At 41.3% G+C, this 16,899-nt stretch overlaps 1 protein-coding gene across 1 annotated transcript in view; it reads left to right on the forward strand.

Annotated features, from left to right (window-relative positions):
* Positions 1-11,384: 11,384 nt before the first annotated feature.
* The window catches only part of LOC104967272 (vacuolar protein sorting-associated protein 13B-like), a 71,198-nt gene continuing 65,683 nt past the window's right edge, over positions 11,385-16,899 (forward strand). The window contains exon 1 of the mRNA XM_010796687.1: positions 11,385-11,575. Coding sequence (XP_010794989.1) covers positions 11,512-11,575 — 64 coding nt within the window. The 5' untranslated portion in view covers positions 11,385-11,511. The remainder of the gene's footprint in view (positions 11,576-16,899) is intronic.

Below are 16,899 nucleotides of genomic sequence, written 5' to 3' on the forward strand. Positions count from 1 at the left end.
GTTTATTCCATGTGTAAGAGCAAATGATACAAGTACAAATCAATGTTTGTTATTCAGAGGTTCCGCCGGAAGGTTAGTGCAATTTTCCAAACTCACATTGGTCTCGCATACAGCATCTCTGTAAAGTATGTGTATTCAGCAGTATTCACTTTCTCCACTAAACGGCTCGCTGCAGCTCCCCTCCCCCCGCCCCTCCGTGATTTCCTTGTTTAGCGATACACAGCCAAACACAGCCAAACTCAACCTGAACACACACAAAATCACAGCCGAAATAAAAACAATAAGTGTGGCTTGATATTGAGTAAGAAAAAGGTTTATCGGTTGATAAACGCTGTGAGAATGGGTCTGCAGAGAGAATTTCGCCGCGATCCCAACTGTCTGTTATCAGCCTGCAGCCAGGGAGCAGAAATCAGCAGAGCTGCCTGCACTGAGTGTGTGTGTGGATTGGTCAATTTGGACCAATCAGCGGGGGCTTCACGTAACGCCTCCACGGACGTAACGTAACGGCTCCACGGACTGGTCCATTTAGTTCCGGGTACGTGCTTTCGTAAGCACGTACCCGGAAGAATCAAATGGATGATGACGTTTCACCAACGAGGCGTTTTGGGGAGATATTTTCTCTGTTAGAGTTTTACTCGCTACAGGGTGTACTTTAAGGGTTTTGACTCTGCACACCGTTTACATGCAGAAAAACCTTCATAACACACAAGGGGACGGGTAATAACCGGAAAAGCATGACATGTCGCCTTTAAGGGGCAGAAAGAGTGAGTGAGTGAGTGGTCAGAGGAAAAGCTTTCTGTTGTCTCTTCGTCAGTCTTCAGTAGTTCTGTTATGCAGATTATTGAATAGGCTTTTTTCCATTACTAATGTAAAATGTAGCTACATGTCTATAAGTAACAGGAAAGTAGAAGTTGACAGTGCACACTTTTAGCCTCCCTCTTCCGCCCTCTCTCGCTCTAATGCTCTACCAAACATGCAGCCAGCTCATGTTTAAGCTAACAGAGTAAAGGACTGCCAGGTGATCCTAGCAGATTGGAAGAGGCACTGGGTGTCTGTGATGGCCCAGTACGTCTCCTGATGAGTTGGCCCACTGCATACTGTAGCTCGTATTTCCTTCAGTCTCACCGCAAAGGCTCTGGCTTCTCACAGTGGGCAGCAAGGGGCTTTCACTGGGGAAAGTACACTGCCTTCAAATCTTCTTCCTGCCAGCCTAAGCTTTTACTGGGCATTTGGTATTGTGTGTGAGACCTTCAATCCATGCAAGTATGGAATGTCTTTGTTTCATCAATTTCTAAAGCAGAAGCAATTTTTAAATCGTAAATGCTTCACAGCAATTACACATTTTGACCTTGCGGTCCCCCATATTGCATTTTTTTATTATGCAATATGTATCACCAATACTTTCTGTATTTTCACATTACAGTTGACAATAATCATTCTACCAATCCCTTAAAATGACATTCGGAGCACCTCAGCTCAGTTGTAGTGTTTTAACCTACTGATCATATTCTTTGTGGATAAACTTAAAAGATTGGAAACTACATAACCAACTGAATTAAATGTGTCATTTGGTTATTCTAACTTTAGAATTTTTTTTCACAATTGTTAATATATAACTAGAAGGGAGTGTTATCTGTTGAACAGTAAGCTTAGGTCCACTCGATCTCTGTCACTAGATTTTGGCTTGGGTTGTGGAGGTCGATCCAAACAGAAGGCACTTAGGCCACGTCTACCCGGAGACAAAACGGGTTATATCCGCTACAATTCTCTATCGTATGGATGGTTCGTCCATACTGCTGCTCACCCTCGCGTCACCCGCATCATTGCTGATGTGTTTCACCAACAACAATCGCGGATCACAGGGTTGCTTTCGTGCTCCAGACGCAACTGACCATGCTACAGATGTTAGTGCAAAATCTACAGCTCCTCTACCACAACCATCAGCAACAAGTGGACATGGAGAACTACATGTTGCTAAATCCACCACGGAGAATAAACAGAAGGGCAACCAGGCAACCATGGCAACCATGCTCGGGGGTCTTCTTCGCTGCTTTTGGTGTATTTTGTGACAGAAGTATAGCGTCACTTACAGGCCCGGCATATGTACTACAGCGTCTCCAGCGGTTCGAGCGATCTCGTGTGGATGGACATGTTTCTTGAGCCGATTCCGTGTGGACGGAAGACTTTTTTGATATCGACTAAGGTTCGTTTTCGTTTTTGTCTCCGTGTAAACGTGGCCTAAGACATTGGGATAAGGTTTCTTTAGTAATAGCATCACTAACTCAGATAACTTGAAGAACTTCATGCTTAATGTGATCTTACCAATTATGGAAATCATACAACAGTGTTGTACTTGTATAATTAGACATTTTTGAAGAGTGAGCATTTACGGCAATGTGATGCATGTAGTCAAAAGGCTTTTGCATCCATGTTCTAATTATTACTTAAAAACATTTTCAGCACCTCCAGGTTAATTCACAACTTGTAGGAGCACAAGAGGTAAAATGGGGGCCAACAAAAGCATTGGATTTCATCCTCTTGGATGCATAGACACCAAATGTTATCTGTCCAAAGTTGTTGAGATATTTTACTAAAATATAAAAAAGTTAACCAGCTGGTTGTGCTAGAGTAAAGGTTGAAGGGTCATAGAAGTAAGGATGATATATCCAATGGAGATCATGATTATCTGTATACAATTCCATGGCAATCTCTTTGACACTTACTGAGACTTTTCAGTCTGAATTTTGTTTCAGAGACTTACTGTTCAAAGGTTTCAGGCCAAATGGTGCACCAGCCTTGTCCAAATTGCGCCACACAAATACAACTGTGTGTAAGAGCGTAGTCGATCAGAAGAACAGTTTTAAAAAGGGGACAAAAGGAAATACTCACATTCAGACAGACTTATATTCCTACTTTAAAGTAAGATAAACCCGTCTGTAATTTGTATGAATAAATTACACTGATGTCTGAAATGACAAAATCAAATTTCAAGGCAGTAGGTGTAGTACTCAAACATTACTACTGATTACTACCTCTCTTATACACTTCCATTTAGTAACTGGGCATTCATTTGGTTAGCAAAAACCGAAAAACCCTCTGAAATGAACTTTCACTCCCAGTGAATTAAAGTGAAGCTGAGAGGCATCAGGCTGTACTTATCCCTAATGAAAGGCAATGTATGTGGCTTCCAACTTCACAGGGACTCTACAGAGAGGGTCTTACTTGGTCTGGCTGTTAAACCTGTTATTCCAGATAAAATCGGTGCCTGAGAAAAAAGAAAATAATCTTGGGAAGGGAGGGAGGGAGGTGGCAGAAGGAAGGGAATGTTAGAAGTGCCACCTGCAGCGCTCTCCTTAAAAATCTAACCTCACACTCTAACTCAAACACATGAACACTCGCACCATATAATATTCCTGAAGCCTGGCCACCTGACGGCAGCAGCATACGGAGGCCTGCCAAGGCCCACCAGCCGACCAACAAACCAGCAGCAGTGTGGCTCGTCGTGTTACAGGTCATAATTCAGCCCAATACCATCTTTTATGTGGCATTTTTAGCAGCCCCTGTTCCGCACACTATGGGGATAATTTCTTAAAGCATGTGCCATTACAGGTGCATTTTTTACAGCCACAAAAAGCTGACTTGCCTTGAAAATGTTTCAGAATAGAAAGGGATGTTGGTTCTCCCTTTATATTTAATTATTGATCTAACTTTATTAAAATGTCCATGGCTGGTTTAGTTTTTAGCACCACCTGTAGGACTTTTTTTTATGTGAAGTTGAGAGGTCTACTACTATGTCTGGACCAGTAGTCTAGACTCTAGATTTGCTCTTGTTGTGATTGATGAAGGCTGCTTGAGGCATCTGAGGTATGAGGCTTCTGGTGTGATTGTAATGCCTCGCTAGTCCTGTTCATAGTTAGTCCTAGCAAGCTGCTCCTGTTCTATGTCTTAGAGCACTGCCAAGAACAAGAGGACAAATGCTTTCTGTGTCAGTAGTGAGCCATACAAATCCAAGTCAAATTTACAAATGAACAGAATGGTAAGAACATTGTCTATGGCTTTCTCATTTGGCTACTAGACATTTTGGCATATTTAATTGACAATTTGAATAGGAATAATCATTTTGGCTGATGAACACTGACTTGGGAGTTCCATCAATAGAAAAAAGTCAAATCTCAGTTTACTGAGTTTTGAACCAGATCTGGTTATGCCACCAACAAAGTTTCTTTGTCAACCATTGTGTTTCTCAACGAAAATGTGATCTTGTAATGAAGTAAGAACTTGTTTTACTCATCAAGATCTCAACTAAGAGGTCTGTCAGGCAGAGTTAGTCCGCTGTGTGCTGAAGGATATAATTAATTGAATGACCTTGTATCAACGTGTGGTTGCTGTGGTCATGCTCAGCTTTGAGTTGTGGTTCGGAGGTTATAAGAGCAGCCTGCATTACATTGAGTTGAACTAGGCAACACATGAACTAGGCCTTCCCTGTTCTTAAAGAAAACATGGGAATGTTTTCAGACAGAAAAAACCTTTTAACATGATCAAGCTGAAGGGACAGAGGCACACACTGCAACAAGTGAGCTTTATGTATTAACAGGTGTGTATTAAAGCCTGGAATGGCATATGATGTAATATTGTTCCACTTTTCACTGAAGCTCCAGAGTCAAAGAATTGTGAGCTGCAATAACATCATATTTCAGTAAAAAAAAATCACATTTCGTGTGGCACAGTCTATAAAGTATTTTGTCTAACTTTGTGGTAAGAGTTTTTCTTCCTCTACATCTGGTGTCAGACAGTTTTATTTGGTTTCATGGCTGTCAGAGATCAATGGACATATTGAGGAGGCTGGTATAAAGGAAATGGCATCAGCAATTGCTAGGCTGGTGCTCTCAGCAATTGACGTCTCAGCTCTGATGGAAGCTTTCATGATTTCATTCAGCATTACTGAATACGATATATACTATACTTGCCTTTACAATTACCTGAGTCATTTGGTAGCTTAAATCTACAAAGGTTTTAACTAGGCCTTAAATATTATATGTGTATATTATAGGCTGTAATGTTCTCAGGAGGCAATAGTCTTGCAATCCAATCTATATCTTTCTTTATGGATGAATAACCTGGAGCCAAGATAGTAAATCAAGGAGCAGCTGTAGATGGTTTCAGTCGCCTGAAAGACTCTATTAATGCCTGAGTTAGTCATCTGAGGAACTGAAGCTTGAGGGAGGGAAAACAGTGGGAAATAGGGAAGGTTAGGTGGATTATCAGCTCTGAGTGGATTATCATCTACTGTGGTGTGCATTCCACTTTCCTCTTCTCACCACCAGACCTCAGCACTGCTCCAGCGCTTCCCACATACAAGCCAATCCAATTTTCACTGATAAAGGAATTTAGGTACAGGAAACATTGTTGTTAACATTATCAAAAAAATTATTGAAACCTTATTTAACCACACCAAGGAAGGAGACTCACCGGAGTATCTATTCTTATCTTCATAAACCGTCTGCGTAAAAGTCAAAGGCCTTGAGAGACTTGAGGGGATAACTCATTTGGATCAAAAATAAACAACAGCCAGTATCTCTTTTGTTGCTGCATTTGTTGTTATGACAACGGGATGTACAAAAGTCTGCAGGAAAATCAGAATGAATGTGACATGTGAGGTTTCCTATCTCTGTGTGTCCTTATAAGGAACCGCGTGTCCTCCACAGCTGGACATGTTGGACAGAGTCAGGAAGCTATATGCGCTCACACACGCACGCACGCACGCACGCACGCACGCACGCACGCACGCACACACACACACACACACAGAGGCCTCTTGATGTGTTTTCCTTTAACGCTTGATGAACCACGTCATTGCCGTTTTCTCGCCTTGCGCTCTGCAGCTGTCAGCACAACTTGATTAAAACATTTCTTTTAGTAATCCCTGTGTAATGAAGCCCTCTCCTGAGAAAGGATCTCAATGTGTGTGTGTGCATGTGTGTGTGTGTGTGTGTGTGTGTGTGTGTGTGTGTGTGTGTGTGTGTGTGTGTGTGTGTGTGTGTGTGTGTGTGTGTGTGTGTGTGTGTGTGTGTGTGTGTGTGTGTGTTCAGTGGTGAGCACATGTGTGTGTTTGGGTCAGGGCTGCTCCAGATGGAAGGAATGGATGGCTGTCGGTGTGTGTGAGAGAGAGGGAAGGAGTGTTTCTTTCTGTGAAGAGTTTGGGCTGTTTAAGACCGATGATAGAGAAATGCACACATGGAACACCTTTGACCCCGGGGAACCACAGAACTCTGAGCTGTGGCCACAAATGCAGTTCCTGCCTCCTACCTAATCTAATCCAGTATGGACACTTTAAAATGTTTGGTGAAGTTAGAGAATCAATGTCATTACAGATTGTGGTTGTGAGATAAAGTAAAAATTGTAATCACTTAATTTCACAAGCAGAATCACTGTAAACAATGTTTTCAGTTAAATATCAATTTATTTAAATATAAACCCTAATAAAAATATATTGTGGCTTTAAAGGATGGCTGCTAGTTGAAGTGATCCTTCTTCAAATCAACAACATTCTGAAACTCACAGTTTGTCATCTCACTGGGTGCTTGATGTATTCATTAATTTTAATATTTTTATCAAGCCATATATTTCTTGAACCAAAAAAGTCCTCATTAGTAATGACTTATTAATCACAGTTACCTGCTCAAAATGCATTTACTAATTTCTGCAACATGTGGTTTATCAGAGGGCCCGCTCAGGTCACAATCACACAGACCATGTGTCAACCAAACCGATGACGCAGTGACACATACAGTAAAATAAAACAATTGTAAGAGTTAGGATAATAATTGTAAGAGTTAGGATAATAATAATAATAATAATAATTAGGATTATTAGTACGCTTGCTTGGCTTTACCTTGGTAATATTTTCGAACTTTTCACATGCCAGCTCATTTGGCAAAATGTTCCAATCCCCCAAGTTGCTCACTTAGGAGTTGTTGATCAATGTGAAGTGCTTGCGTGATTTATACTGTTCATTTGGAAAGTTTGCAAGACACTGTAGTGAGTCTTTTGTAGTGAGATAAAAGAGGGGACTTGAGAGCAGCCTTTAACTCACTTATTTTCAAGAGGGGTCAATGACCTTTGCTTGGAGAGATGGGGAATACTGCAATACTTCAACTTAATCTGCACCACAATGAAAAAAAAAAAAGGTATAAACTGTCAACTCTGGCCTTGCCTCCATTTTCAGCCTGGTTCCCTCCAAAGAAGCTCTTGAAATAGGAAAACAATAGCAGTAGAGGGTTTTGTTTAACTGTTTGAGTTGGGGAATGTTTGTATTGATAATTAAGGCAGGGTGTGACAGTGAATGATTTGTAGAAACTTTAGATAACTTATCAGTGGTCCCAAGACGGTGGCTCTGTTGTATCTATCAGACAAATATGTCAACCTATAATGGATTACATTGGGGTCGCTGATAAGTCTCAATCAAGAGAAAGTAGCACATTGTGAGGCCAGTCAAAATTGATTGACTATCTTGTTAACTCTTTGTTTACTTAACTGCCTTGGATTTAGTCTACATTATCCTTTTAAATACTTCCCATAACTTAACACTTTTATCTTTAAAAGTATCTCTTCTATGGAAAAAATCTATCGGATTCATAGAAGGTGTGATTGTGTCAAAGGGATCAGACACCTTGCTCCACATTTCTTGCTGACCTATCAGCCCCAACAGCTGTCTGTGCCACTATATTTTGGAAAGAGGGAAGAAACTGATTTTTGCTACTGTACAGGATACGAGTAATAACAAAAATGAATGTTTATTTTGGCCTGCAACGGTCCAAAGCAAGAACTTACCAGTTCTGCTATTCCAGAGTTTTTGCTGGAGCTTTTCCAAATGGCTTTTTTAATGAGACTGCTGGAGAAAACATATGACCTACAAGTCTGCATGCTCTATCCTTCTTTTGCCTATGCTTGCCGCTGCACCCTTTCTCTTGTTTGTGTTTCTGCAGGGTTTGATTGTATTTTTCTTGTTCTCTTCCCTCCTCTGTTACTATTATAAACGCCAAAGACATACAAACTTGTAAAATTGGCAGCTAGTTTTCTAATTGCTCCAGTTACAGGTTGTTAGAGCGGCAGACCCCATGTCAGCTGTGGCCTCATTACTGCTGCTGAATGTGCTCTGGCTGACCAACATGCTGTTATTGGTTTGAACGTAAGCGTGAACAGGTGTGTGTACACGTGTGCTTGTGTGACAGCTTATGTGTTGGCTTCTATGTATATGTGTTTTTGGCAAACACTCACTAATTTGTGTCTGTACATATATGTGCATTTTTGTGGTTGTGTGTCTTAGTGTGCCTATGTGCTAGTGTGTGACCTTGCATCTGTAAAGCAGCAATCACAGCCTGTTAGTCAGAGCCCCAGCTGGATTTGTCTAAATATAGTTGTGACCACAGTCAGAGCAGACCAGGAAGCTTATTACCCTGAGAACCAATTGTCCAAATATATCTCAGCTAAAATGATGAGAAAAAGGTTTGGTACAGGCGTAGGTTACCCACAGACTAGCCAGATAGGTTAGGCTTTGGCAGTAAAACCTTTATGCTAGCAATGGCATGACGTTTCATGAGATGGCTCTCAGCCTTGTTTGGAGCTGAAATACTTTTGGTGGGTCACCTGGCATCAACTCCCTTTTAGATTTCACTCATTCATTTTAATGACTAAAAATAATTAGTTTTCCTTGCTTTATGTCCACATTAGAGCATGTACACAGAGGAAACATGCCCTGTTGTGTGATTCTGACAGAGACACTGGACAGAAAGACTTGTGCCAGCCAGTCAGCCAAAGGGGCCTGTGCTAGCCCGTCCAGTTGTTACTGGAGTCACAACACCAACAGGGGACACACCGGGAAACTAGGCCTAATGGCGTTGAAGCACACCAGAGGAAATCATTTTCATTGGCTAATATTGAAACACCTAATTTTTCAAGGCTTTTTACTTATTTTTATTTCATTTCATTGTATTCCTGGTGGCCTGTGTTTAAATAAAAAAGTTATTGACTTAAAGGAATACTGTGAGGTCAGAGGCTGTTCTGAGAAATGTAAGTTCAAGCCAAGGACCTGGTTTGTTAAATTATGAATCAGGATCCTAAATGCGTTGTAGGGACCACTTGTGGTGGGTCTCCACATTATAGGAGAAGAAGTATGCTTTAATGAATTTGGCTCGCCAGGCTACAGACTGTTTCCAATAAGGACAATGTACTGACTGTAACCAGTGGATAACATTTGAGTTTGCCATGTTCCATTCACAAGTTATATGGTTGGGATTAAGTCACTTGTTATTGCTGTTGATGCTGCAGGTGTGAGCACTTTTTTTTCTACTTCTTGGAGGCTTTTGATTCTTTCAAAGGCTGTGGTAACAGTAAAAGAGCTGCTCGCCAAAAAGCTGTTTACCATGTTGCAGCAAGTATCACAGTCTGTGCCAGCTACTTAATGAAATCTGATGAGTGTCTGGCTGTCCTCACATCCAGCATTCCCAAAGCACCCTAATGAGAGTTTCTGCTTCTCATTTAGCTGATAGATTCAAGTTGCTGTTTGCAAAGAATCAGGCATAATATAATAAAAACAGGTGCATAATTAAAGTTTTAGACGACCACATGCACATGACAGCTACCCTGAAAAGCTATTAACACTGGAAAAAGCCAACCAACTTTCATCCCTTGCCAGCCCTCCCATTGAAATGGCTTTGCAGGCACATTTGCTCTGCATGTGGGGACATTGTTGTTACTGGTTCCCATTCACTTTCTTTTGTTCAAAAGTGTTATCTGCTACGTGTACACACACACACAGGCATGCACATGTTTGATCACACAAAAACACAAAATAAAATTGATTTGATTAATGTCCTTCTGTATAGCTTCAAACAGTGTTGGTTTCCTACGGTAGAGAAGCATGACATTGCATGGTTCACCATGGTGCCAAATGCACCATATGTTCCAGGGAGTTCAAAATGTATATGTGCGCTGTCGGGGTAAACTCATTGACCCTGTCAGGTTTGGAGTTTTTCTCTCTTTGTTTTCCCTGTGCCTCTGACATCTCTCTTTTACAAACTCTCTCTCGTTTTCTGTCTCATAGTAGTCCCCCTCTGAGACAGCAGGCAGTTAAGAACTCTGGGCTTGCCTGCGTGCAGCTAACAGCTCATGTCACCCTACTGAACCACCCAGGAGCAGAATAAAGGGAACGATAAAGAGACACAGAGAAGGAGAGAGGGAGGGAAGCAGAGGAGTTAAACGATTGCAGAGCTGCTGAGCGGAGGGAGAGTCCCCCTGACATATCCCACACTCTGAACTAGGAGCAGACCAAAATGGATGTGTGATTAAATGAACTGTGATGCTTGTTCCTGGCACGCTGCAGACATCCCTGGAATTAGTCACAGTGATATTTTCACCGAAAAAGAGGCTGCTCATTTAAGTAGCACCTCTCTGCCTCCATTACAATATGTAGTCAAGCATATGTGCACACACGCCCCGAAAAGTTGATGTGAGGGCGGGGGGCACCTCATCAAACACCCAACTGAAGAACTTCTCAGAACAGTTGAGAGGAAAAGAGCAGTGGAACCTCAAACAGCTTGTTTTGCAGTGTTGAGTTCAGGCTCCCTGGGAGTTTTTCCAGTGAACAGACGTTCCTGGGGACACAAAGCGAGGGAGGGACAAGGGGAGAGGGAGAGTAACAGAGGATGACAAGTGCTCCGTCAGTCCCAGCACTGTGTATAATGCCATACTTTGGTTGGTGGCCTCAATATCATGGATGGGATCGTGTGTGTGTGTGTGTGTGTGTGTGTGTGTGTGTGTGTGTGTGTGTGTGTGTGTGTGTGTGTGTGTGTGTGTGTGTGTGTGTGTGTGTGTGTGTGTGTGTGTGTGTGTGTGTGTGTGTGTGTGTGATAAATGAGAGCATTGTCTGCTGAGGTTCTGATGGACAGGGTCCTGGAGGACACCATCCTTCTGTGCTGTTACCTCATCCCCCTAAACGCTCCACTCATCAGCTTGTCATACACACACATTCACACAACCTCTCTCCCTCCACGCTCTTGGAGACAGATACAATGGTAAATGCATAGAGATTATTCTAAGGGTCAGGTTTCTGGGCTGTTCATCTCTTCACATAAATCATCATCACAGTTTTGATGGAGGGGAGAGATGGTCGGCGTCAAAGAGGAGAACTGCACCTGTCTGCCAAGTAACTAAGGAACACTTGGCTTGCACTAGTCATGAAATGGGTTCCATTTCTTTAAATGTATGTTGGCACTTAAATGCGACTCTCCAATCTTTTATTTATTATTGTCACATTATCATTCTCTCTCTTTTTCCATATACTATTTATTATCTAACTCTGTCTTTCTTCATCTAATGTCCCTCTATTCCAGGTGCAAGAGATCTTCGGTCCCTACCACAGAGTGTATTTTTGAGCTTCCTCACTTTACTGTCCAGGCAACAAGGGCCCAGACGCTTTTGCTCCAAGCGATCTGTCAGAGCTGGACCCACAGCATGGTCAATGGATCCCCGGTGACCCTCAGCGAAAGCCTGCTCCGTGAGGTGTACAGAGGCCCAGGTAAACAACATTCTCTACTCTAGACAATATGAGATATGAACATTGTCTGTTGTTTCACATCATATTATGAAGTTATTAATCTGAGTCTTTTGTGCTGATCTCTGACCAGTAGTTCTGTTAGGGCTGCTCAAACCATACTGAGACAGGGCAACAGGACTTGTGATTTGTGTGTGATGATTGTTTCAATATATGTATCTCTGTGTGTTTTGGTGAGTGAAATGAAACCTGACCCTCAAATGAAAAAATGCACTTTTGTTACTTGGGTTTTTATCCAAGAGACATGGTGTTAGTTGTGGGCAGAGGAAGGAAACAGGTGTATCATAGAAGAGCAAAGGATGATTTTGCACTGCATGTTTTTGTCATTGCTTTTCTCTGTAATAGTTTCCTTGTGTTTATTTCCAAGTTGCACTTGTGATTGTAGGTTTGCGATAAACATTCCGCAATGGCAAATCAGTCACTTTGCACAAATCACAAATATTCAGAGATGAATACATCACTTTGTCCATCGTGGAGGCATTTGCATTAGATATGTAGTCATCATTGTGGTTGATTTATTGAAATGATTGAAAGCACATTTGCTGTTATTGTAAGAACTGGCATGAGCTTACAGCAATTTGACATTTTTTAGTGTTACTTTTCAGGGCTCATCACATTATGTTCTAGACCAGTGGTTCTCAACTGGTCTAGAACATGGTCCTTAGTCAATAGATCGCGACCCGAAATTTTGAACCACTCAAATCTATTCAACAAAAAATCCTGCAGTAATATATACGCTTTGCAGCATACAATATTAATTAAAGTGAAGTACAGTGCATATCCCTTATATCCCTTCACAGAACAAAATAATGCTTTTAAATAAGGTTTAATGAGATGATGGAATCAAAGCTGAACTGTATAACATAAAAAGGCACACGTGCTGAAAACCTAACCCCAGAAGTGCGGTCTGGGGGGATTCTCCCCCAGGGGATTTTTTGAAATACTAACATATAAACTTCCCATTCTGGTACACTCTGAGAAGAAAATAAATAGATGTATTACGACATATTAATAGTATTTTATGCCATTGTTTGTTGTTCACTTTGTTCTGACAGCTGAGCTTGCTGCTCCACACAGAGAGAAGAGCAAAGAGGAGATAGTCTGTGTGAAATACTTTAATCTTAGGCCCCACGGACCCGGTTCCGGGGCGAAATTGTGTCATTTGCAGGAAACAACGTCTAAGGAACCTTAATATTTAATAAACTATGAATATTTTATATCCATATAATGGGAAAAAACTAATTTAACTGATCTTTTTCATTTTTTTTTCTCAAAGAAAACACACAATGCTGACAGTATATGGAGCTATTTCGGGGTCATAAGTTTTGATCATTCAAAAAAATACAATTTATTTGAAAGTTCAAGTTTTTATCCTGAACTTTGAAAAATACAATGATGGATTCAAAATAAAAATAAGTATTTGAAATCATTTTTCAGGTTGAATATTATTTTGATTCAGTTCAGCAACTTATTTTTATTTTGAATCCATCATTGTATTTTTCAAAGTTCAGGATAAANATTGTATGTGTAGGGGGTACAACATTATTGTTTTAATAATGACACTGTTAGGAATGAGAGCATAAGTTCTGGACTATATATCAACATCATTCTAGCCGCAATGCAGTGAGCACATTCTTTCTGTATCCATCCATTCTTGCAGTCACTTGCCTAAAATGGGATCGTATGCATTCAGGGAGGTGTGTGTGTGTGTGTGTGTGCGTGTGCGTGTGCGTGTGTGTGTGCGTGTGTGTGTGTGTGTGTGTGTGTGTGTGGGCACTGAGGCTAACCCCACACCCTCACTCTCACTTTTCCCTGAAACCTTTATTTTCCCTCGAATTTAGATTTTTCATTCTGCTCATTATATTTCTCACTCTCTCTTCCTTTTCCTCTGTTCTTTTCCCTCAATATCTGTCACGCTGAAGTGATGTCACAGCTCGTATATTACCCAGCAATCCTCTAGAGTACGTCTGGTGACCACCACCAACCAAAAACCTTTACTAGACCCCCCTCCTCCCGTCCTGGTCCAGACCACCACAGCGCTCTGTGGCCACAAAACCAGCTGTGGTAGCTGCATACAGACTCCTGAATCCATCACTGGTGGAAATGCCCATGTTATGCCTGTTTAAAAAGGCCTTGAACATTTGTCTTTCAAAATACAGATTTTCGCAAGACAATAAAACAGAGGGGCAAGTGCACAGATCACGATGTCTATATTCCTGTCTGCGCTGCAGGGCAACAGCTTGTATTGAAACCTAACTGCACTGGCCTGAGTTTCTGATCAATGTCCTAATTCAGTTTGAGATTATGCACAGGTCCCAAAACAGTTTATTTAGGGAGAACAATGGAAAACACTTCATATGGGAAAACAACTGAGATCAGCCAGCACTTGAGCCTAGCTCCCTGTTCATTATTGACTAGCTCATGCAAACAAACCAAAACCATTTCATTTGCAGAATAATCCATCTTTTATAATGAGCTGTGTAAAGTGTAGAGCGTTGTCTCCATATCATTTGGAGGGTTTACTGCAAAGACACAACTAGGCTAATGTTTAATCAACAGGACAACAAGTAGAGACAGACAAAGCAATCACACAGTGAGTCTCTGTGATTCAGCCCTGTGTATTAAGCAATTGTAGAAATTAAAAGATTCAAGTTGATTGACTTACATTCAATACAATTAAATAAATAACAAAAAGTGTTTAATGCAGTAGGGCATAAAAAGTTTATTAAAAAGTGGTTGATGCAGTAGGGCAGAGTTTATGTTAACCTCACTGGCAGCTGTCATGGCAGAGAGCTGCATACTGCATGCACCAATGAGTGCACAAACAAACATACACTTCCTTTTATACCACTTTTGTGTTTTCACCAGGCAAACAGATACATGAAGTAGGGCATACTGTTTGCTGGAATGCAAAAGAGGAAGGTTGTCAAAATGTGTCACCAGAGAGAACTCATTGAAGCAGCGTTGAAAATCAGCACTACCCAACAGACAGTTTTGTGACCAACCAAACGTGCATGCAACAAGCAGTGGCTGGCAGCGTGAGTCCTGAGGCAAATACGATTTTACGGTTTGTTTTCTGATTTCACTAAATCCTCTCACACAGGCAACACTGTGTACGCTGCTCACTGCAGCACAGCAGCTCCAAGTCTTGCTTTAATCTGAGTACACCAATTATTTTTTAAGAACATTTTACAGTCTGTCAGTACCTTAAGATTAAAAATGCAGATTTTTCTGCTTGCTGAATTGAAAGGGAATGAAATATACCAAAAATGCTACCCCGCAAAGGACACTGACCATCTGTGTTATCAGCAAGATCTCGATATGAAACACCTTCCACTATTGAAAAACTCAGCAACATCAAAAGGGAGAAGAAATTCCTAAAGCAACAAAGCATGTGCGTGTGTGCGTGTGTGCGTGCGTGCGTGCGTGCCTGCGTGCGTGCGTGCGTGCTGTCGATGACCTGAGGACTGCTGGTTGAAGACACAAGAACATCCAAAAGACCACAAGACCTAAATTTGGATCTCAATCTTGTGAGTGTTATAAAAGACCCATGCTTTAACTACAAACTGTTGGAGCTAGTCAGCTAGCATGTCACACTAGTGGAAAAATGGAGCCATTGCTAAGAAATGAGTGGCACTATCTCAACAGTTCTGTCCTCATATAGCTTCAACATTATGAAGATTTATGTGAAATAAAGCACTACATCCAATAAGCTTTTCATCTGTATTAAAGGGGCCCTATTATGCTCCTTGTGGGGGGGTATGGGAGAGAAACTCCCTCTTGAGGGAACACAGGAACTTTAGCCTTTGGAGACCATTTACATGCACAAAACTATATAACACCACAAAAAATCACAATTAAAGTCAGCCTGGGTTGGCCTTAGTAAATAAGGAGTAAGTGGCACAGAACAGACAGTAATGTCCCATCGTGACTCTACGACTAAACTACAGTGCTCACAAGAACCACAAACTATTCAGCGAGGCTGCACTGTGTTTAGGAAAATACACAGTAGCAAACACATTTCAAACAGTCTACTCTTTTAACTTCAATCCTCTTCTCTTTTTGCATTTGCTCATTTTCCATTTGTCCTGCCACACAAATGATTGAGAAGGGTTTGGACAGTAAATATCTTTCTGAAAGCCTATAAGTGTCACCACAATTTCAAAGCAGTTACAGGACTAGACATTTTTTAATAGTTAATAATGGGAATTACTGCCAAAAAAGATATAACTACACCACACATCACCTATTCCCCTTCACTCTCTAGCTTGCTAATCCCAGTCTTCTCCCCACTGCTCTTTTTCTAAAAAGAAGGACACAGACCAGATGTGCAAATGTTTCTCTATGTTTCTATTGAAAACCCATTCCAAAAGAGGCAGAGTGTGGGGAGAGGAATATTTGAATTCACTCCACGGGAGACTGATTTCATACATTTTTGCGGCTGCACAACCTTAAAAAAGGTAGCTTGGCTGTCTGAGAGAATGTTGACGGCATACCAAACAACATGATCCTAATGAGTTGGAAAATCCCTGGCCCTCCTGAGGACGTTCCAGATGCTACCGTCATGAGAAACGCTACTGTTTTATTGAATTCAGACTCCCCTCCCCGTCTTTAACAAGGAGCAAAATATATTATTTGACCATTGAGGCATCCTAGGTGACATGAAGCGTTACATATTTAAAGAGTTATTCTGCTCTGGCTGCAGGTCCAGCACCATATTTGAAAGTGTCTCATGTGAATGTGTATAATTGGAGACCTATACTTGTGGATGTGTGCTTGTACTGCTCGTAAAGGGTCTGCAGCAAATTTGCTCAAAGCTTATTAGCTACTATCAGGTTGACTTGTTTTGGGCAAATGATAGTCTAGAACAGTGGTTCTCAACTGGTGGGTCGCGGACCCATTTCGAGTGGGTCGCAGATGTGTGAGAGAAAAAAAAGAAAATTGGAGGGAAAAAAAATCCCAAAGTCAAACTTTTATTTTGAAGGCCCGATTTTCTAACGCTGTGCATGCAGTAGGCATTGGACTGAAAGTACCGGAGACCATAAACGGTTTTGAAAACTTCTGTCACGTAGTGATCATCTTCTCAATAAAACATCTTTGCTGATGTTTTTTCAAGTCTTCTGGCCAATCAGAATCAAGATTGTAGCCGGAAGTCCCCACGGAGAATAACTTTGCGGTAGAACTATTCTTTATACATCCATGGGTACAACTTCAGATAAAAATGAACACATAATGACATATGACCCCCGGTTTGATGATTGACAGGTCACAGAACAATGGGGGCTATC

Source organism: Notothenia coriiceps, unplaced genomic scaffold (assembly GCF_000735185.1).
Source record: "Notothenia coriiceps isolate Sejong01 unplaced genomic scaffold, NC01 NC01_scaffold00037250, whole genome shotgun sequence".
NCBI lineage: Eukaryota > Metazoa > Chordata > Actinopteri > Perciformes > Nototheniidae > Notothenia > Notothenia coriiceps.